Source organism: Neodiprion virginianus, chromosome 5, assembly GCF_021901495.1.
Source record: "Neodiprion virginianus isolate iyNeoVirg1 chromosome 5, iyNeoVirg1.1, whole genome shotgun sequence".
NCBI lineage: Eukaryota > Metazoa > Arthropoda > Insecta > Hymenoptera > Diprionidae > Neodiprion > Neodiprion virginianus.
The window spans coordinates 26,815,242-26,837,832 of record NC_060881.1 but is presented as its reverse complement, the minus strand read 5'-3'; the positions used below and the strand labels follow the sequence as shown (position 1 = coordinate 26,837,832).

Genomic DNA, 22,591 nt, shown 5'->3' with positions numbered 1-22,591 from the left:
CGTAAACCGAACCTGAAAGTCTTGACTTTCCCTTTTCAGTGCAATTATTACTTCCACGTTAATATATATATATAGATATAAAAGAATTAAAATACAGTCGATTTGTTACTACCTTTTTACTAAAATCGTGTAAATATAGTAAACCGACGAATTGATTATTCTCGTAGATTTATTTATACATATTAAATAAAAACCTAATCAACTTGACGTATTTTATTCCTCGGAAAGCAGAATAGGCGCAAGCCTCAAAAGCGTCTTTGTAAGCGGTGATAAGTTTCTGAAAATATTTGCACTGCGATCGTCTACCGGCCGTTTCGTTCCTAAATTTCGCGATTTTTCCTCACTTTCGCCAAATCTCCTCGTCTGCCAAATGTTCCGCTCAATGATTTTTCTGTCCGAATGATCCGATCCGGCGGCTGAAATCAGTGAACAATATTTTCTCTACAGTGTTTGCATAAAACTGACTTTTATCTATACTCTGGGGGTGAGAGAAAAGAGAAGCATTTTAATCGCTAAACGATAAAAAAAAAAAAAAAAAAACTACAAAATCGTCGCAGGAATTTTGTTTCTATTCGTTGGAAAGGGGGGAAAACGATATGAGAAAAAGAGAAAGGGAAATCAGGTAACTGACCGAATTCCGAAAGCTCAGCAGATGCCGGGCAGCTTGAATCCGATTTTCGGGGGCGGTGGAGGGGGTGGCGGTCTATATCCGGGAATGACGCGATGTCCGGGTGGCCTGGCGACGAAGATTCCGTACTTCCGGGGCGGAGGTTCGGGCGGCAAGGGGGGCGGGAACGACGGTTCCAATACCTGAAAATATCAGGGATGAAATTTTTTTTTTATCATTTTCTTTTGATCTAACGAAGAATTGAGATTATAACGATCGTTCGTCACGTGTAAACGGCGAACCTTAACGTCTTCCGGTTTTTCCTCCGATGACGCCTGGCCGTCCTCGATCGCCATTTCGCCTTCCGGACCGGAAGCGGGTATTCCCGTGTTAAAAGCGTTTCCCACAGATTTGCACTGAAAATAACCTGTTACGTGTAATTTGCAAGTTTGAAAAATTCCCACGACGATATTAAGCGACGTTACTTTTCCAAACACTTTTTCCAAATCGCCTATTTTCCGCTCCGTCGCCGTCAGTTCCGCGGTCAATATTTCCAGCTGAGGAAAAAAGAATTATCGTCGTTTAGGTTTTTAATTTTTTTTTTTCGCAATTTTTTGCCTCCCCTCGTATCAGACGCTCACTTCGTTTTCTAGATATGTTTCGATCTGACGTTGCACACCTTTCTGAAATAGAAAGTAAAGCAAGAGATAGATCTTTAGTTTTTCAAATTTCTCATTCTCCCTTTCAACTCACGCATTTAATTTTTATCCGACTTTGTCAAAAAATTTTACCCACCGTTTTGACAACCACATCCTCGTACTCTAATCGCTTCTTTTTCAGGGTGCTCAAGTCCTCCAATTTCTAGAATCGTCAATCGTTATGATAATTGTGTACAAGTTGAGAATATAAATCGTGACTGTTGGTGAAAAAAGGGAAAACGAAATTATATACGCGCAAACAAATTCGAGCCATTCTCGTTTTCTCATTTCTCTCTATCATAATCATCACTATTATTATTTAATCTCTCTATTTCTTCCAATTTATCTTCTCTTCGTGGCTTTTACCTTTTATAAATAGATTATGCACATTCACTGTACAAGCGAATTGATTAACGTCTGCGGTTTGAATTGAAAATATGAAATTCGGGTTAAAAACCCAAATATTGATATCGTCAAATTTAATTAATTTCTCACTACATTCCGAGTACTTGGAATTTTTGTAACCACATTTTATGTTTCTACGAAAATCAAACATGAATTATTACTTATCTAACTACCAAGAACGATTTTTTCTTTCATTCTCATCAGCATGGATTTTGTTCCGAAAAAATCTAGCGACTAAAAGAACACTTAAAAATCATTCCCCGTACCGAATGTCTGTACAGGTCATTCGAACATTTGTCCCTCTACTTTTTGGCAATGGGATTAAATAACAGTAACAATAATAATCTGCAGGAAAGTAATTTGCAACAAATTGTACATACGGTTTTATTGTCACGTACAACCGCGACCATTTTCTCGTTTACTTTCTCGATTTGATTGATGACCTGGATGGGAAATTTAAAATAAAAACGGTGAACCATGATTATTGGTTTATCAGTAGCAATATTCTCTGTATTTGTTAGAGATTAATTGGTCCCTCGTCGTACCTTGTCGGCGTACCATAAACCGAAATAGAAAAGGCAGTAGACGAGCATGCAGACGACAAGGTTATCCAGAACATCTTCGCGGATAAACGACTGCCGGATGTTAATATCAATGAAAAGTTGATAGTCGATAATGATAACGATGACTGATTTACGAATTAGGCGTGTTACGATGTTTTAGGTTAGATTCGATGATAAAGCGGAGAGTATTTTACATGAATTTGACCAACGGTTATGAAAATAGACATGCTCGTTGGTTGAATCATCGTCGCGATTACCTGAGGATCGTAGATATCGAAGTGCTTGATAAAGGGTAAGTGTTTGATAAGCCGATAGTAATATCCTTGTCTTCTGTAAAACATACTTTCGGGATGCCGAGAATTGTTTATTCGTCCATCGATATAATTTTTCTCTATAACAGAAGAGAAAAGAAAGGGAAGGGATAAGAGTAAAATAATTATTTAAAAAAAAAAACCAATCCACGCGACGACAATAAATCGCGATATAATTTACGCCTGTCGCATTACGTGTTTTCACGCAACGCAAACAGACGCGAAGGTCGCAGCGAAAATTTGACGGTCGGAAGGAATGACAAACTGTTGAAAATCGTTATAGATCGCCGATGTAATTACACTCGAAAAGCGTTGTTACGATAAAAGTGTGATTACTCGATTTAACTGATTTATAATATACAACGACGAGTTCAACTTTATTACATAAGACTGAAAGAAAGTCAATTACATTTTGTACCCATTGATGCAAAGGACAAAGATTTCATTGCACAATTTCACGCGATATACGTTGGTTTATTTAAAATTATATGTGTACAAATCAATTTAGTCCAGGTTTTACAGATAACTAGCGTTTGAACGACCCCGAGTTTGTTTAATCCCGATAAAAATACGGGTGTGTAATAAAAAATAACTATAGTTGCACAGCAATTTGTCCCCACGAATTGTACACATATTACATACGCGTACGTAAATATATACCGGTAAATATTTACACCGTCTCGAATGAATTCGGTGTAAATATACGTATATTTATACATAATTCTGTTTGTGCAAGCCGACAAATTTCGGGGCCTAATGTACCGATCCGCGATCGTGGCCGCGAAGCTCCCGGCCTGTGATCGTTACGCGTACGATGTATTATAATATTGTACTCCCGAATGCAGAAGAGGAAAAACACGGGACGACAAGGATCAGAGGTAGGCGAGGACAGAGAGGGAAACCCGACTCGGCCGCAGTCGTTGAACAGGCGTTTGATTGAATCAATATAGATTAGCACATGAAAGGTTCTATCTCGGCGACACTTGCTGGCTCCCATCGAGCCTCGGGGCAGGGTTGACTAACTAAATACCGAGCGGCCTAAACACGGCGGAAGCCGAGGGTGGGACGCCCGATTTGGATCAACTGTCAAAACACTAGAAACTCTGCTTTCAAACACTCCAAGATTCCGTCGCTATCCCGGAGCCCGGAATAATTGTATTCGAATGCCCGCATCGACTCAACGACGAGGAGGAAATCATTCGACGATTGGCGAGAAAATTCCTGGCGAGAAACCGTGACGATTCGTCGAAACGCGAGACTCGACGGTTAAGCGGTTTTCAAATGAGAGCCGTTCGAATTTTTAACGGTCGCGCACCGCGCCGGCCAATCAACAGCGATCACGTGACGCGACGGCGCGACGCGATTGGCTTCCTTCGATTCGCTCTAATTCAAAAACCGCGGGGGCTAAGAATTTGCGTTTTTAGGAGCGCTTCGTTGCTGCGATCACGACGATTTTCACATCGGGCGAAAGGCAAATACGGCGGAAAATTCTTAGCGTAGGACGGATAGCTGCGAGGTTGTTGGGTGCAGGGTGCGTATCACCGATTATTGTGAAATTGATGTTGGCTGGTTTGAATATTTGACGAAGAAGGCGGTAATTCTGTATCGCTAATATCATAATTGACTCGCCGCGCTCACTGTGCGTACGCTTGTAATTTTCATCGTGCAATTTTGTATGATTGCAGTAATTGGATCTATGCTGCACCGGCGGCAGCGACAGTTTGACATGCATCGCAGTTACAGGTAGGTATAACAAGTACGTATGTACATATTTACGCAGCCGACAATAAACGCTACTACGATACTATCAACCCGTCGAAAGTGCCTCGACGATTATAAAACCATAAAGATCAAATCGCTTTCGAACTTGTAACGTTGCGTATACGGGGTATAAAGTTTTAAACAAAGCAGCAAAACGAAATATTTCGGTGATCGTGGACATAGAGAGAGAGTGAAAATAGGTACGCTGCGTAAAAGTGACACAGCCAAGATTTGAAGATTGGATAATGGAGTTTTCGAGATAATCGACCGTCTGTCAAATTTCTAAAGTATAGTTGATCCGATTTTGCATATTTTAATCTACGAGTCGTATCGACATCGTGAATCGGATATTTATTCCCTATCTCTGTTTCAATTTTTTAAAACCCAGGTACGTTAATTCGATTAAAAATTTGTTTCAACGACGCACTGAAAACAAACGGATCGTTTTAAATCTCTGAAATTTTCTGGGGTTCTAACGTAAGTAGCGAATCGAAAAGCTCTTCAAAAAAAAAAAAAACTAATCCTTCGACTAACCTATTTCCCAAAATATTTATCAGTTCGTTGAAAACTTCAAACAATTTCATTTCTCATTAATTTTCACATTGTCCGAAAAATGACACTCTGTATATGAATAAATTCCGAGCTTTAGAATTGCGACATTTCTGATCATACATTGCGATTTTCATACGTTTCTCTTTTTCTTCGTTCTATACTCCCCCTCTTGATTATCTTGTTCTCTCTACTATTCTGTTGTTTCAACATATCTCTGGCATCAATCTATTCAATTTCACTCGAGGAAAACGAACGACTGTACGCATCAACTAGACAATCATAAACTCGAGGCAAAGCGGGCAGCTGAACGTGGCGGCAAGGGGGGGGGGGGGGGTAGACATTTGGCGTTGTAAAATTGTGAAAAACACGGTGATTCGGTATTATTTCCGATGTTTTGTAAAACGCCACGTGAAATAGGTCTAAGGAAATATTCGTATCGCTTTTAAATCAGCGTGCATACATCAACAAGTTCTTCCTCCTCGCCATTAAACTGCATAGCCGTATCATCGCTTATATATTATTTTCACCGCGATTAACATGCCGCGCGTGCAGACAGGTATGGGTTTACGTACGCATATCGAGTTGTAAAAAAAATTACCCCCTGAACGAAATGTAATACCTTTGTTTTTCACCACCTGCATTTATCATGAGTCACGTTTGCCCAAAAAATTTGTATCAACGATCTCCATCCCTTGGAATATACGTACGATAAATACCCTTTCCTCTTGAATATTGAAAGGAGAGAAACAACGCCGTCATTTTTTTTTTTTTCTCTCTCTTCGGATTTCAACACAGCGGAGAAAAATTGTGCAGAAACTAAATATTGAAATCCGACCACCCGCGTCCGGCAATTAGTTACTTACAATAATTAGCGATCACTTTTACTGCCTCGTTCATTTTTCTCCCCCTTCACCTCCTCGATCCTTCTCATCCGATAAGGGTGAACCAAAGATGAGCCCGGAGCGTGTCCTTAGGTGACTCTGCGAAGTGTGTACCTGGTCCCCGGAGGATCAGAGGGATGTCTGACGTCGAAACAGGGAAGAAAGTAGAGACTTCTGAATGTGAGATGGGCGGGGTTCTCTTGATTATCTAATTAATTAACCTCAATCGAAACGATGAGTAATTTCTCGCTCCGGTAACGTCTGAACGTCACAGAGCGATTTCCGCTCGGCTTCCTGCCGAATCGATTACGCCTGTTCCGAACGATGAACCCCTCCACCCCCCGCCCGCCCCCGTCACAAACACCAAGACGGCACCCTCTCGCTTTTCAAAAAAAAAACCAACCTTTCATCTGTTGGCGAATTGGGAAAAGTTGTCGGTAACATTGAACGTGCAAATCATTGTATCAATCCCCGATTCAATGTTTTATATACTTTTTCTTCGATCAGACGTCAACATAAGCAAACTGTACTGGTAAAAATTTCATTGAGTACATACCGCCATAGTTGTGTATATATATATAAAAAAAAAAAAAAAAAAACCTAATTTATAGCCGAAGGGTCTGTGAAATTTATTTTTGAATTAAGTTCGCCATCGGAATTCAAATTTTTCCTTCTACTATGTTTTAAATTGTTGTCACTCAGCTGCCTCCAATGATGGGATCTTGTTCCTGGAAGCAATTTGTAGAGAATCAAATTCTTCAGGAAAGTTTCCTCGAGTAAAATTTGTAGCTTAAATAGTTCAAAAACCCTGAGTCAGCTCGGCTCGAAAGTCAAGTTCGTGTAAAAACTTACTTTTAAACTTCTTCGGTCGCTGAATTATTGACTTTACAAACAAAATTTGAACGACAGATTTGTAGATAATTTAATTCTGTAGAAAAATGTTTTCACAGCAGAGTCTGCAGCTTCAACAATTTACAAACTACCTCTTGAAACTCAAATTTACGTAAAAATTCATCCTTAAACGTCTCTACATGTACATGTATTAGTGACTAAATTATCGATTTTACAGGAAAAATGAACACGAGATCTCTGTGACGAATTTGACTATAACAGGTTTTTCGGGTATGAAAGAAAACAAAGAAAGAATTTTCTTTCCAACGAAACACCCTAAAGACAGGAACATTAAACCTTCAACCCTTGGATGCAACTTCCAATTAGATTCTGGGAGCGATGATTCGAGGATTGAATTGGCTTTCACAAAGCGTAGATTGGGGCGAAAAGTACCAATTCGCGTTCGAGATTTGAGTAGTTGGAAAGTAGTAAGAAACCTAGAAACTGGAGGGCAGTAAAACGAGTAGATACTGAAAGGTGAGTCAACTCTCTCGCCTCGCGTAAAACCGGAGTCACCTGTTTACCCGTGTAAACAAGTGTGGGTACCAGTATTTGGCTCGAGAACAAGTCGAACCTGATAACTGATAATTTGAAGAGAGAAAGGAACACCTGTCGCATTCCACCAACCGAACCCCGTGATTCCTTTGATCGGTTCTCCGCCCGAAATCTGCAGGATTATGACAAGTTCGTGTCACGTTTTTGTTGTTTTTTTTTCTTCTCCCTTTCTTTTTTTCTTTTTTTTTTCGTTATGCCGCCAATCGATTCACGCCGCAGTCATGGGGATGCAAACTTAGGGAGGCGTCACTGAGTGCCGTTCAACCGTGAATATAATCCATCTGAATCATCCCTGATTTAATCTAAAACGATTCAACAATAGCGAACTGCCACTGCCCGTTGCACTTTGCAAACGCGACGTCGTCACCCTGTTGGATCAAAATTAAGGATGTGTGAAACCCCAACGGCATTAGGAGCTCGAGCATCATATGTTGCCGGCTCAGGTTCGGCTAAATCGGATATAATAAAATAAATAGTCCAAGAGACAAAATAATCCCCGTAGTTGTCGAGTTGGTAATGATACAAGTGCCTAGCTACAAGTAAAAGCTTCCGATTTCTCTTTATCTGCAAACTTTCTTCCCAGTCACTGCGTGTCCGGATTTAACATTTTCATGGAATTAAAAATTTCCATCTCCCAGCCTTATTGTCACAGTTTATTTACAGCTTCAAATAATCTTTATACTTCGTACAAACCCAAAAATCATTGCCTAACAATTTTCGGCCAGAATCATCGAACTTTTATAGTATTTTCGATTTTACATTCGCCGTATTGGATCCGCCATCTTGGATTTAGAAATAATCAAATCCTGACCTCAGATTCTTGATCAGCGACCCCAAAAACCTTCGGGTTACAAAATTCATGCCAAAATATGGAGTTAAAAAATGTGCGACCGAAAGGGTTAAATAATAATCGAAAACGCTATTCGCTTTGCAGGGGAGTAATTATTTCAACGTTTCAATAACTTCAGCTCAACGTAACTGAACTCGTCCTTTATCATCCGTTCGACTTTCTCACCGCGATCTTTATGCCCTACGTGCCAACAATAATAACAACAGCAATAACGATGCGTTCTTAAACATCATCTGCGAGCAATTATAGGAAAGATTCAGAGATTTGTCGAGGGGATCGGAACAGGATTGCAGGGTGAAAAAATGTGCAACTTGACCGAACTAGTGTGCGGATTGTACGTGCAGACAAGGATCGACTCGAGGGTGTTGGGCGTAGCGGAAGAGTCTAGTGGATATTGGAAGGAGGGTTGGGTGTCAGTCAAAGGTTAACCAACCATAAGAGGGGCCATTGTCCGTATAATACATATATAGAAACGAAATATATATAAGAGAGAAGATAGAAATACAGAAACTAGGGTGTTGCCGAATATTCGTCGCGCTGCGGATCCTCCTCCCCCTATCCGAACGAAACAGGGGATCCACTGATTACATGTCAACTTGGATATATCCACTCTCTGCGGACAATATGCAGCGCCCCCCCCCCCCCCTACCACCTTCTCTTCAAATTGAAATTAATTTGAGTGGTTTTTCCTTCTCGCTGAAGCCGCACGACGAATCTCAACCGACACCCTGCGCACCCTTCGTATCTGTTTAGGAACGTATTATACACCTATCGTATGTTGCGATAAGAATTGAGATTAGAGTTCAAAGGAAAATAAAAAATACGTTTAGGAAGAAAATATATCGGTGATGAAAAGAAAAAAAAAATTAAATAAAAACACCGCAAACGATCACGAAACTTTCGCTTTGTGCAGAATACTAGGAGTATACAATCAATTCAGATTTTCATTCGTTACAAACCGTTAATTTGTCCGAAGACATCGAATTCAAAAAAGTAAGGAACAAAAAAATGTACTGAGACGGGGTTACAGAAAAAAAAAAATTTACTCCTTCGAGCCGGATTTGAACCAGCGACCTATGGATGTCTCTCTTTCGTTATCTTGCCAACTACAGTCCACCGCTCTACCAACTGAGCTATCGAAGGCTGTACGATGGAGGTGCAAAATTAATGAGATCACCGTTTCACCGATCAAAGTTTCGACCCATTTTTATCTTCCTCGATGCCGCCTATCTTTTCAACTCGGATAACGGCGGGAATATCCGCGTATGATGAAATCTATTTTGTTACGGTGATGAAATTGCCAACTTGGTGAATTTGCCGGGGAGTTGAAGAGAAACAAACAAATAATACCGAAATCGCGTTTTCGCCCGAATGAAAAAGAGCGGGAAAGCGTGGCCGCGGGTCGTAAAATCATCGAGATGGGGTAGTGTTTTAGTGTTTTCGTGATAGCGACTCACCGTGAACCGGGAATAGGGGGGGCTTAACTGCTCGGAGAAATTGATCCATGTACATGCAATGTCCCGCACACCTAATTACTGGCCATCGGTGAATAATCCAGCAAGCGCGAATGCGCGCGAACAGAATAAACGACGGTCGCCGTGCGACAAACGAGCGGGAAAATGTGGCGCCATTTTCAAACGGCGAATTACCGCGCGATGCGGATCCGTTAACGAGAGAATAAGAGAGCGCGATCCGACCTACCTTGAATAATTCAAGGGGTCAGCAATTCCGAGTTGCAAAGAAGAAACGCGTCTCCGGTTATTCCGGACCGATATATCCGGCATACCAGCACGCTTTTAGGCATGTGCGTGTTACGTGGATTTTACGAACGCCGATGAGGGGGACGAGACGCGATCGTTTTTACGCCCGGAGGAGTTTCGGGCATAAAAATTTCGCGTCTTGTTTAAACGGCGGCCCCCCATTCGTCGATGGAAACTGGAAAGCGTGGCCTAATAACATTTTTACGATGAAACTTATTCCGCGCGGCTGTGGAACGGGGAAGAAGGAAAAGCAGGAGGAAGAGGTCTAAGATGGGGGGGGGGGGGGGGGGGCTTGTAATAAAAGACATTATAATTGCCGTGACGGACGTAAATCTTAAATATCAGACTTTTATGACTCGAGGTAACCGGGGGCGAGGAAATTGGCCCAAGATGCTGTACGGATTTATTGGAAATATATTCGAAGAGACGCGAGATCGGTTTAAAACCATCTCGGTACCCCTTCTTCGGGAAAAATGATCGAGAGATTCGAAACCTGAACGGTTTTCGAACGCAAAACGAACAGAGCTCTCGACGATCGGCCGATCCGCGCATCCGGCCACGCGCATCCTTCGCTCCCATTGGCCGTCCAGGGCACGAAACACGAAACGCCTGGACAAACTGAGCAATTTTACGGAACCACGATTGCAGGGTGATTTCGTTCTCTTCTCGGGGGCAATCAATTGAATTGAACTCGAAGAACGCGCGGTGCTTGAGACGACAGGGTGACGTTTTTTTTACGCCTTTGCATACAAGGGAGTCCAGAACCGCGGGGCTTTCTCTCGAGCCTCTGTGTCATAAACAATAAAGATTCGCGTCATAACTCGAACGTATCACATTTTATTTAATTGCCTGCACGAGGCTAGGATGGAATGGGGATTTTTCTTCGTTCTTGCGGGGTGCGGCGACGGCGGATGTTCGTGTGCATAATATTATTTATTGCTAAGAAGCTGTTAAAGTTTAACGTTCTCGAGAGGAAGCGCCTTTTACCCCTCACGTATATGTATGTATATATGAATGGTATTGCACCGCGGGCGTTTCACTTCGAAAATTAAACTCAATAAAATGTTTGTTATCCAATCAAGTCTCCGTCTTTAATGTCCCTGAATTTGTAGAAAGCGATCTTAGACCTGACAGTATAACGTATTATCCTCGGGGATAAGACATCCGCCGGGGCTCCATAACTAAGGGTTCTAAATTAGTTATGCCCTCCGTCCCCTTTCCCCTTTCCATCCCGAGGAAAACGATGAGCTCGCCCCATATTCCCGGGCTCTAAACGATTTCGCTTCAATTTTAACGCCACCGGATCTACAATAAAACCGATATAAAACCCACAACTCGAGCATGTAGGTATGAAGTATAATTCAGATGAAAATAATTACTGTCAGTCGGTGCGGGTCGCGATTCGTTTAATCCATCGTTGGTTTTTTCCTTGTTTTTTTTTTTTCATCTATTTTTTTTTTAACCCAAATCTTCTTCCTCTTCGATTCGGCTACCTTCGGTGCTCTCAACATCCGCCCGCAACCTCTCCTCGTCATCTCGGTTACGCGAAGTTCTGCTCGTTAACCGCAGCGTAGAAGCTCTTCTCTTATTATATACCGGTGCTGCCGGTGCTATTCCTTAACTGCGAGAGGCGGGAGGGATGATGCCGTTTAAATTTAAATTGGGAAAGTATTTTACGATCGAAGCGAGATTTTGATGGGGCTGTTGTCACATCTTGATGAACTAACTTGAGAGCGGTAATAATCTTTCAAAACTGTTTACGATAACGTCGACTTGAATTTTATAGAGAAAAATCTTCAATAAACTCTCCCTATCTCTCTCTCTCTCTCTTTCTCTCTCGATTTTATTACGAACTCGAGACTACAGGTGCGCAAAATTTTATAATATATACCTCATCCCTTTCCTCTCTCTCTCTCTCTCTCTCTATATATATATATAGCTATTTTATTTATATACCTATATATACAACCTGCCTGCTCGCTCACTCTCTCTCTCTCTCTCTCTCTTAAGCTAAAATTAATTACAAGTAGTACGTAAGTCTGATATCTCAAAATGTACTCTCTCACTTTGTACCCGCGGATGCATACGTCCTAGTACAATAAAAATATGTTCTTTCTTTCTTTCTTTTCTCTCTCTCTCTGGTTTTTCGATCACGAACGCTTGCAGACGCGATACTAATTTCAATTTATATTATTGTTATTATTATATTTGAATGAAAAATAAGTTATTCGTAAAACCTGTTTCACTCGTTCCGTATACCACCTATAAGTATGTGCGCAAGGCATGCGTATGGTTATACAGATCAGAAATTTAGTTAGTTTCATGCTGTTTTTTTGTTCTTAACAATACACAGATCCTCTTTCTTACGATAAAATTAACAATAGAAAATAATGTTGGGTTAAAAGAATAAGAAGCGTAAGAAATAGAAGAAAAAAAAAATATTACTAAGGTCCCACCGAGATTTGAACTCGGATCGCTGGATTCAAAGTCCAGAGTGCTAACCATTACACCATGGGACCTCGATATTCAACTGTCTGAACTGTTTGTACAAGAATTGATACAGCGAGAGAAGCCTCATCGTAGGCAAATTACTTTTACAAAACCGAATGAAATTAAATAAAAACGTCACGCACGCTCACTTTGGTATTTGTATCGATGCGTGGTTGAGTATACGTTAGAAGGTGAATAAGTAATGAAAAAAAAAAAAAAAAAAAATGTGAAATAATAACGATAAAACCGAACGTGTGTAGAATATATTATGATAACCTAACTCAACCTCGAATGCTTGAATAGATAAGACGCATTATTGCAATTGAATAAACAAGCATGCTCGATTCTTGGAACGATTAAACGTTGCTCTATTTCTAAGTGTACTTTTTTCTTCTTTTTGACCACACTATTATCTATAATTAGACGCATAATTTAACTATGAAATTTTATTTCTCGCTGGCAAGATAAATTAAGAATTAAAATGACGGAATATCAATGAGTGAGATAATAAATTTAACGTCTGTTTGTAATTGTGAATATAAAACATAACGTCGGAAGATGCAATTATAGAAGAACCGATATGCATACGCATAATTACGTATTTGTAATAACTGACAAACGATGCAAGATATCGCGTTAACGATAATTAAACAAATTGCAACAAGCCAGAGGATTTTATACGAAGGAATTCTCTTATCGCTTTTTCAATTCTAAAAATTATTTCGTCACTTTCACCGATACACAAGTATTTGTATCGTAATTCTACAATTGCCTCAAATAACCACGAATAATTCAATTGCTAAATATTACAACTAATTATAATACATCGCGTAGCGATTTTTTTTTTTTGAAACTTGTCTCTTAGTTTTTTTTCCCAGCTGTGTTATAGATGTATATGTACGGTGTAAAACCCCCCTCGGAAAGGAAAAGCGTCGGTGTATATAATATATTATACCTATACCTACGTGCCGAGTAAAGTTGGCTCTTCGCGAAGTATCAGCAGCCCCTAATTGAACGGATGTTGGCAATAAATATGCCGTTGCACTTGAAGGGTGATTTTTATAATAGCTCGGGTAACGAAACTATATACGACACACTATTGTACATGCACGTATACACAGGCTTATACACACGCACAGTGATATTCTATGGGACGGGAGTTTGTTGCGCAGGGTTCGTACACCGGAAACCGGAAATGCGAAGCTATCGATGCGACGTAACCCCCAGAGCTCTTTTGAATAATGCGCGCGCTTGCGTCCGCCCCGCAAGTTTTTTTCAACTTTACACAATTGCGAATTGTAATAGGCATTTAATGCGCGCATAAGGACAGATATGACATATGTACATTGTATACAGATGTGCATAATAACATTAGGTGTACGAGCGGTGAATATTTCAACACAATGTCCGTCAAAAGTTTAAAACCTCCTTTTTTTGACGATTAAAATTTGCGTCGTCGTGTAATTTTCGTGTTTTGAAATTCGGTCGTTGACAAAAAAAAAAGAAGAAGAAAAATGTTCTAAAATTGTGATAATGCTCCGGAAGCATGAGAAAAAAAAAAAAAAAAAAATTTGTGCAACTACATTTTCATTATTATCATTTCGTTTTGTTTTCGGGATGCTTGCAATGTAAAAGGAATAATCCAAGAGTCGTGCAATATTTGAAAATGTGGTAAAAAAAAGAAATAAATATTCAAACATTCGTATAATATAAAGATCGTAACCCTGCAGAGTCGATAAACGCAAGATTTAAAATACAGGTTGCTTTGACTTTGATGATAAATTGAAGGGGAAGAGAAACGAAGATGAGGGAAATGAGAGAAAGAAAGGTCCTCGAGACGGGAAGATATCTGCAATTGAGGTGAAAAAAAAAAAGAGGGGGAGACGGCATAAAAATTAACCCTGGATTCATCTCCGCGGCTTTTCTTCCCTCAAGGAGAAGCAGCGCAGCAGCGGCATCATCGGTAGGTATACATCGAGCCTTGGTAACGTGAATCTCATTAGTTCTGCCTTGGCGCATGTAGTTGCGGAGGCTGCGGTACATAGCGTCACTTTGATGTCACCCGACGTCACCGAGACGCCCCGGGCATCCAGAACATGCGACGCCATTACCGTTCCCGTCATTATTGCCGTTGTTGTTATCATTATTACTATACAGAGTGACTGTATCTAACGGCCGAACGGCCCGTCGTCTGCTGCAACGTAATGCGCATGTGCAAAAATTTGTCAGGGTGACCAACCGTCATAACGCCGTGCGGCGTTGAGCGCAAGTGTCGAAATTTTTTAGGTTATCTTCACGACGGTTGGTCACCCTGGCAAACAACTCCTCGCGGTTTTTAGCGTATGCGCGTTGCGTTTTAACAGATGGCGGACTATTCGGTCTATTCGGTTAGATAATCACTCTGTATATCACCGTTGCTATTGTTGTTGTTCCTGCTGTAGGCGCGATAATTGTTACATTATATGCGTTCTTAACACCACTGGCAACGAATTACATAGATATATTTGTATAATAGACGCGACCCCGCGAAGCGTCTGCTAATTATCTGATCCGAACGGAAGAGGAAACCGGAACATGGAATCCGTGAAAATATCAACAGTTATTCCTGATATAATTGGCCTTTCACTTATATAAAAAATTTTATCCGATATTACGGTTTAAAAGAATCTTACTCAGACAACGAGCAATAAGTAAAATCTTTGAGAATGATTTCCTATTCGGAACACAATTAATCACCGTTTTTCAATCCTGATATTGTCTGCGATATTTTTTTTCGTTTAAATATTTTCACGGTGAACTTTAAATTTTAACGTTTTACACGTGTTTATTATAATTATTGTTTGAATAGGCAATGCACGATTTTCTCCCAGACGTTCGGATCAGTTCCTCTGCTTACTGAATATTTGACAATTACTTTAATCGTTCCGAAAAACGTGTGAATTTTTTTACGAGTTTTCTCAAATTTTGTCTCAATTTATTCGTTTACTTTTACCTCCGTAACTCTAAAAGTTAAAGTTAGTAGATTTTCCCGAGACAAGAAATGTTCCAAATTCAAGTAAATCAGATCGTTCCAGTAGTAATATGTAAAAATGATTCAAACACAACTTCAACAAGTGCAGTGATCTTACATGTTTGCGTGGTACATTTTTCTTTTTATAATTACCACTGAAACCACGTAGTGCGTTGTTATTAAAAAATTATCCGTGTCATTGTTATCGTCGTAATAATTATCATCTTCGTAGTGACGCCCGTTATTATTGTTCTTATCATACAAAAGCCTTGAACAATGCAGGGACACGGAGTGCGTTACGGAAAGAGGGGGGGGGGGGGGGGGGGGGGGGTGTCGGGGAACGGAAAGGGGCCCGTATAGAGCCACGTGACCGCGCGTCACAAGCGTCGGCCATGTTGTATTTTAAAATACGCGGGAAAATAGGGGCAGTCACACGAGGCGAGGAAAGAAGACGAACGGGGATGACATAATGGGGTGGGAAGCCGGTATTGCGGGCAGACAGGACGAAAGGGTGAGGGGATCGTTGAATTAACGATCAGAAAAAAGCCGAGGAGAGAAAGAGACAGAAGCAGGGAGAGAGTAAGAGAGAGGGTGAGAGCACCTAACGTCGTCACGCCTGGTGGCAAAATGGTGTGTGACTAATGCGCCTCTTTGTGCATTATTACATGTGTATGTAGTATGAAGTACCTTTGAGTATTGTGCTCACTGCACTACGCTGCACAACGCTTTATATATATATACATATTGTAAATGGTGGACATTAATTATTGGGCAGGAAATAAATATTGAATTGACCTTTAATTGAGCGTGTAAAATTTTTCTTTGTAATACGAGAATCCATATTTGTTTACAAATTTATTTATCACATTATGTTTATAATGAGGAGTTCGAGGCAAACCTGATCTCACAACCATTGAAATGACGTCAATATCAATTATTTGAACGGCTTTTAATTCATTCGAACGAATTGGTGTGGCTTTTTTATATATTTTTTCTTTATTTTTTGTTATTTATTTTTTTTTTTTTGATTTATGAATATTTTTGTACTTTTTTTTTCAAGCCCACATCAGCAAATCATTTATTATTCACCTGATTCACATGCCATTTTCATTACTTCTAGAAACTGCGAAACAGTGCGAAAACATTGCACAACTACAGTGAATTTGACTAAAGAAAAAAGAATAATTTCACTTTCACTTGAATGATATTAAAAGACGACTTCAATTTCATGTCCTGCGTAGTGAATCTGATAATATTGACGCACGATAGTCGACATTTTAATTTGAATTTATTATCCTTAGACTGATCATCGGAGATTTTTTAAATACCCTAAAAAAACGACCCGTGATTGCTACTATATTTTCAAAACGTAAATTAGAGTGAAACTTTAACGATACACGCAAACGATACTATTAATGATTTGAGCTATTAAAAATTCAAGCAATTTCTCTGAAATATAATTGCAAATAATAATTTTTCCGCATTTCAATCTGTACAAATCACAATAAAATTTCTAATTCCTCATTTTGCACTTGTCGAATAAAAGGTAAATAAAAATTGAACAAGAATAATTAATATCACTGCCCGAGCTTCTCTTCTTTGCTTTGTGCCTGTTTCTTTTTTTTTTTTTCTTCCAATTCCCTTACGAAAAGGCAGAGCAATTAGGCGTGATTACGAGTATCAATTTACAGCAGTGGGGCACCGGCGTGGCCGAACGAGAGCGATGCAATCGACCGAGGGAATTGCGGGATAGGTCAGTGCCGCTGCCCGCGGTTCGATAATTTAGGTGTTTTCAGGGGAATTTCTCGCCCTCCCTCTTTCTCCCTTTACGTACACGTCGTCCCGTCCCACCAACGGTATTCGGTAATCAATTTTACGCCGCGACAAAATCCACCAGCTACGTATACACGCATGCAAGTAAACGCGTTCACATACGCCTAAATGCTACTCGGGTTATACTACAGGTACTTAATTGCAATCCTAAAAATACCCACCTGCGGTCTTCGAACAGAGGAAACAAATTTCTCGTGTCAATTAACCCGCACGATTCGATCACTTTTTCATCCATTTTTTTTCGATGCTAATCATATATTTTCGATCTTTTAATCAAAGAATATTAATGAGGTTGGTTGGACGAAAATTTATGACGAAAGCTTTGTGGATCTCTTTGAAAATAGAAAAATAAGAAATATTGTAATCTTAAAAAAGTTTAGATATCGATGCTTCGTTTCAAATTGGTTCAGAATTATTAAAAATCCATCACATTTGTTCCATTTCCTTGAACAATAGCTGAATAATTGATTTTCAAGATTATTTTCTACACGTTCAGCGGAAAGCTTTGTTTTTCTTTTTTTTTTTTTTTAATCACGTCGGCATTGAAAAAACACTCGATTCGACAACGTATCACCAATTAATATTGATTACGATCAAAAATGGCGATGTTGAGTGAACAACTGAAAAAAAATCGGTCGACATAAATTCGTTGCAATAATAAAAATTTCTCTATTAAAGTTTTCGTTTGGTATTTTACTGCCTCTACTATATAGCGCTGTTATCATTATCACCGTAGATTTTTATTTTCATTTTCTTGCTCCGTAGTTATATAAAGCAGCAATGAAACCCTGTAGAGCACGCAACAGCATCACAGCGAAACGCCCCAAGTTTCACGTGAGCCATCATTTTACTGCTTAAGGGTTATAATGCGACATTAATCGTTCGAGATCAGTTTGACCCGGGGGGATACGTGGCGCGTCACGAATGCTGGGTATAACCAAAATGCATTAAAAGTATTTAAGGACCTATCGGGCGTACAGGCTGAACAAAAAATATAATAACATGATTCGGAAGCTGAGATGCCAATCAAGATGAATTTAACCCAAACGATTTCACCCAATTCAGAGCCAGAAAATTTCGAATAAAAAAGCAATCATTTCAGAGCAATGAAACACGGATTGTACCATTTTTCTATTCCCAAATAAACACTGCGCCGTTCGTTTTATTTCACTTATAATTAATGAATACAGACTAATCATTTCATTCTGGAACGAATTATTCTTCTGTACGGATTATCAGTTAATCGAAAAATTATGTGTACAGAAAAAAAATCTTTTCGAATGTAGAGTTTTAATTGATGAACGTATTTTTTTCAAGACCTTGTTGAGTTTATTAAAATTATATTGTTCGGGGGTGTTTCGTGGAAAATCCACGTACGATCGAAATTAACCCTGACTTATCTAAATCGGATCGCAATCACCCGATGCTGGTATTAAATAAACCTGACAATGACCTGGTTCTCGAATAATAAAATTTACCAATAACTGCACTTTTGTCACTTAATTGAAGAAGAGATTTAAAAAAGGCTGTAAGTATCTGGAACTAGATATTTCCAAAAAAAAAAGAAAACGGTTGAAAACTGTTTTTTCTTCATCGTTTGAATTTCGTTTGAAAAAATGGCACCTAAAGCCGTTTTTAATGCTCCTCTTCAATTGAATTCAGAGTTTGAAATACTTCAAACAAATCGGTATCATGCTTCTTAACCCTAGAACAGTGACTTTATTTATTTATTTATTTTCTTCACCTCTTCCGGTAACGGAGGGTGAAAAAAACGCTCCAATCTTGTAAATTCCATCTCTCAGGTACATCATATCTTTGAGGATCCTACAGGGTCTCATTTTTTTCGTTTTTCAATAAGAAATCACGTCGGCCAAAAAACTTTTAACCCCCCTCAGCGTTGAAGGGTTAATTCTTATCACATTATTATCGCCCAGTTTTTCGATTATTATTTTTTGAACCAGAGTGTACTAATTACGATACACCCTTTCACGTGATTAGAGAGCTAGAGGCGACCTCTGACCAAACGGTGGCCGTTGACTAGGCGCAAGTGGCTGTCCTAACTGTTATGATGAGAAGCGGCCGCGGGGCGTCGCGACGCCAGATGCTAGAAATGCGGGTTTTATCCTGAAATGAAATCTTCGCGGCTCGGTACGCGTTCTGGATTACTTACATTAGTTTATAACGTGGTCATTAGCCGGCGTGACGCTTTTGCTCCCTGCGTGCATGCGCGTTCGTTACATCCAACTCCGTGCTCAGCGCGCCACACTTCAGTGGCGGTTATATCATTTCACTTCGATACCTTACACGACCAGGAACTATACGATCTAGATTGATAGCGATAACCCCGGCCTCGGGCAGACCGAAAGGGTTCCGGACTCCCGCTGCGCCCGATTGTCCGGCTGCTACTCGACGCAACGAAGCGACGACGGGTGCACCAACCTAGTGCAGAGCTTGGCATTGCTTCGGGCTTCTGCATCGACGCCCCCCCGGCGTCGGGGAAAATCGAGGCGTTCAATTTAATTGAAATCCGTACGTCGTTGTTTCCCTCTATTTATTTCCCTCTTTCTATTTTTTCTTTTTTTCTTTTTTTTTTATTGCTTTCTTCCCTCATTCACTATTTTTTTCAACAGACGGAAAGTGAGAGGATTCGATGTAGACGCACTTGATACAAATCTGAACACGTGTAACAACTTTTCTTTTTTTTTTTCTTTATTATATATATATACATATATATATATACGTGTAAAAATTCAAATTTTCCAAGGTACGAAGACAATTTATCTGATATTGTATTTAGAGCGTAAAAATATACAAGCCGGAAACACAGTTATTTCGAGAAGGTACTTTTAATCACCATATGAAAAGGGATAAGAGTCTTGTCGGTCTGTCCGATCAAACTTCCGCGGGTGATGTGGGAAACGTTCGAGTAAAGAAGTCTGAAATTGATGGGAGTTGAAAAGTCGGATGAAAAAGTTGTGAAAGAAAAATTAAACACAACCCTATTTTGTTTTGTTTTTTTAAATAAATGTATAAACTGGGAAAAATATAATCGTTTATTTAGAAGAAGTAATGAGAAGGTAAAAGTATAAGTTTGTTGGTAAAAGATTGAAAATCGATTTATTTCCGGTTGAAATGGAAGTTGAAATTAAACGGGACATGGCAATTTTTCATGCCCATCACTCGATTGTAAAATCCTGCAAGTTTCAATTTTTTTCATCAGCGTGACATTTTTCTAAAAACCTGTTCTTCGGATTCTAGAGGTTAGAAAACGTAAAGATTCGTTGAAATTAGAAAACGTGATTTTCGACTGAAACCAATACTTTTCTCATATCACTAAAGGTGATGAAAATTAAAAAGAAGGTTTGCACGAATACGTCATTTGTAGAAATCTCTTATTTTCGAGAGGATTTCATTCCTTCACACCAAAAGTTTAAATCAAAAAACCGTATTATCGTATTTTATATGACCAATAAGGATTTTACATAAACTTGAAATGTTTCAATTAACCTCATACAAAACCTGCCCATTATAAAAAGACGCTAATTAAAGAAATTCTAACAATATCAACCGTTGGTGCAACGAATTTATAGGAAATAGGGTTTGAAAAACTAAAAATTGTAAAACTTAGTTCTGGCTAACTTGACGGTAAATCTAATTTGTACGCTCGGTAACAAATCAACGAATCGGAAACCTCGGTAAGAATTTTTTCCAAAATTCTCGCCCATTAACCAACATAACCTCAAGTATAAGCAATGCGAAAACTAGGATGAAAATAAAATCGATGGAGTAAAATCTGAAATGGGTAAGTTTTCGATCATTTTTTTCCCCCTGATTTCGCAGCATCACGGATGTAATAATGAAGAAAGGCGAACATAGCCGAGTTATGAAATTGATATTACGGGATAATAAAGCGGAATCGCGGGTTTTTCCCCATTTCGTGGAAAATTAGGGGTAGATTAGACGCTACATTCGGTGATCCCGGTCGTATATCTGCCTCACTAACACTCGAATCCAGATGCATGTGCGTGTGTTTATTGACCAGGATCGGTTGGTGTATGGACCGTTCCACGTTCAGGGTGAGTTACGGTACTGTGGACAGTGTGATGTATTGCCGGAGAACTGGAGGACCGGACTAACACCCGAGGGAACGGAGTACGCAACCCCTTGCAGTCGCCCAAGCCTGTGAATTATTGGAATATTGATGGCGCCGCCCTTAAAGTGCCTCAATTATCTCTCGCTATAGACGGCGGAAAGATACAGGCTAAAACTAATTCGACAACCGTTGTTGCGTAATTGGCACACCTATGGATTAGCGTCCATCTTCACAATCCCCGCACTTTTAACTCTCATCGAAAGTAGTTTATAGAAAACTTCTGTAATCGATTTGTAACCGATTTTTGTATCTGTAGTTGATTACTTTGATGAGAAGATGGTTAAATCAAGTGACAGATCTATTTGATCGGTAACGAAAATAATCTCAAATCTGAATAAATCGTTATTTCACACATGATTTATTTTTTCAATCCATTTACCGATTTATTTATAGAAACGTGTTCATTATTTGACGCGAGAATTCGATTCGATTAGTTATTTGTATCGAAAAGTATTATGAAAAAATCGATAATCACCGATTATAACCGATTTTTGTAAATGCTGTTGCTTATTTTGATGAGAACATGATTAAATCAAGTGACAGATCTACTCTCTCGCTGGAGGTTTAATTCCGAGTCGATTTATCAATGAAATCGGTATCGAACAAGAGGATAAATTGTTTCAGTGAACAAGATCGACTGATTTATCAACTTATTACCACTAAAACGAGAACAAGTTTAAGAACAAGTTGTTTGGATAAACAAGAAAATCAACCGATTTAAATGAACAAAGATACGTTTGGACAGGAAATTAAATTATTTCAAGGAAAAAAAATCAATCGATTTGTAGATGAAAATATGATTAGACGTAAAAACAATTCGTCTGAATTGATGAAACCAGTTGATTGAATAATCAACGCATCGCGAAAAATCGCAATGTACTTTCCATATTCAATCGGCCACGCTCAACAAATTCTAATTGCGTGGAATGAATTCGTCCGATATCCGTACGAGACACAAAAAGCGGAGAGCCCGTAAATGGAATCAGATTGATAAATTAAACTCACCCCGCAGTCTACAGATCGTGAGAATTCCATCCCCCTCTGCAGAATAGGTAACGGCGTCGTCGATTGGCAGTTAGAATATCGGAATCGTTAAAAGTTGAGCGTAGTTTCCCCATCCGCTAATGCGTAATCGAGGCCCGCGAGGAGTTTAAATAAAAATAAAGTAGTCTCTCTCGCTGGAGGTTTAATTCCGAGGTACATGCATAGATAGGTAGGTGAGGAGAGCCGGGGGAGGGAAGGTGGAGGTGGAGAACGAGGGCCGCATATCC

At 39.6% G+C, this 22,591-nt stretch overlaps 1 protein-coding gene and 2 non-coding genes across 3 annotated transcripts in view; all 3 read right to left on the bottom strand.

Moving 5' to 3' along the window:
- Nucleotides 1–284: 284 nt before the first annotated feature.
- The window catches only part of LOC124305008 (protein enabled homolog), a 42,325-nt gene continuing 20,018 nt past the window's right edge, over nt 285–22,591 (bottom strand). The window contains exons 2-10 of the mRNA XM_046763918.1: nt 2,531–2,664; nt 2,256–2,345; nt 2,091–2,153; nt 1,403–1,468; nt 1,249–1,290; nt 1,093–1,164; nt 910–1,023; nt 632–810; nt 285–416 (exon numbers count right to left, since the gene is read on the bottom strand). Coding sequence (XP_046619874.1) covers nt 646–810; nt 910–1,023; nt 1,093–1,164; nt 1,249–1,290; nt 1,403–1,468; nt 2,091–2,153; nt 2,256–2,345; nt 2,531–2,614 — 696 coding nt within the window. The 5' untranslated portion in view covers nt 2,615–2,664 and the 3' untranslated portion in view covers nt 285–416; nt 632–645. The remainder of the gene's footprint in view (nt 417–631; nt 811–909; nt 1,024–1,092; nt 1,165–1,248; nt 1,291–1,402; nt 1,469–2,090; nt 2,154–2,255; nt 2,346–2,530; nt 2,665–22,591) is intronic.
- Trnay-gua (transfer RNA tyrosine (anticodon GUA)) lies at nt 9,121–9,217 on the bottom strand. Its single transcript has 2 exons — nt 9,181–9,217; nt 9,121–9,156 (listed from the first exon to the last, which is right to left on the bottom strand). It is a non-coding gene; the product is annotated as a tRNA-Tyr (tRNA).
- Trnaq-uug (transfer RNA glutamine (anticodon UUG)) lies at nt 12,282–12,353 on the bottom strand. Its single transcript has one exon. It is a non-coding gene; the product is annotated as a tRNA-Gln (tRNA).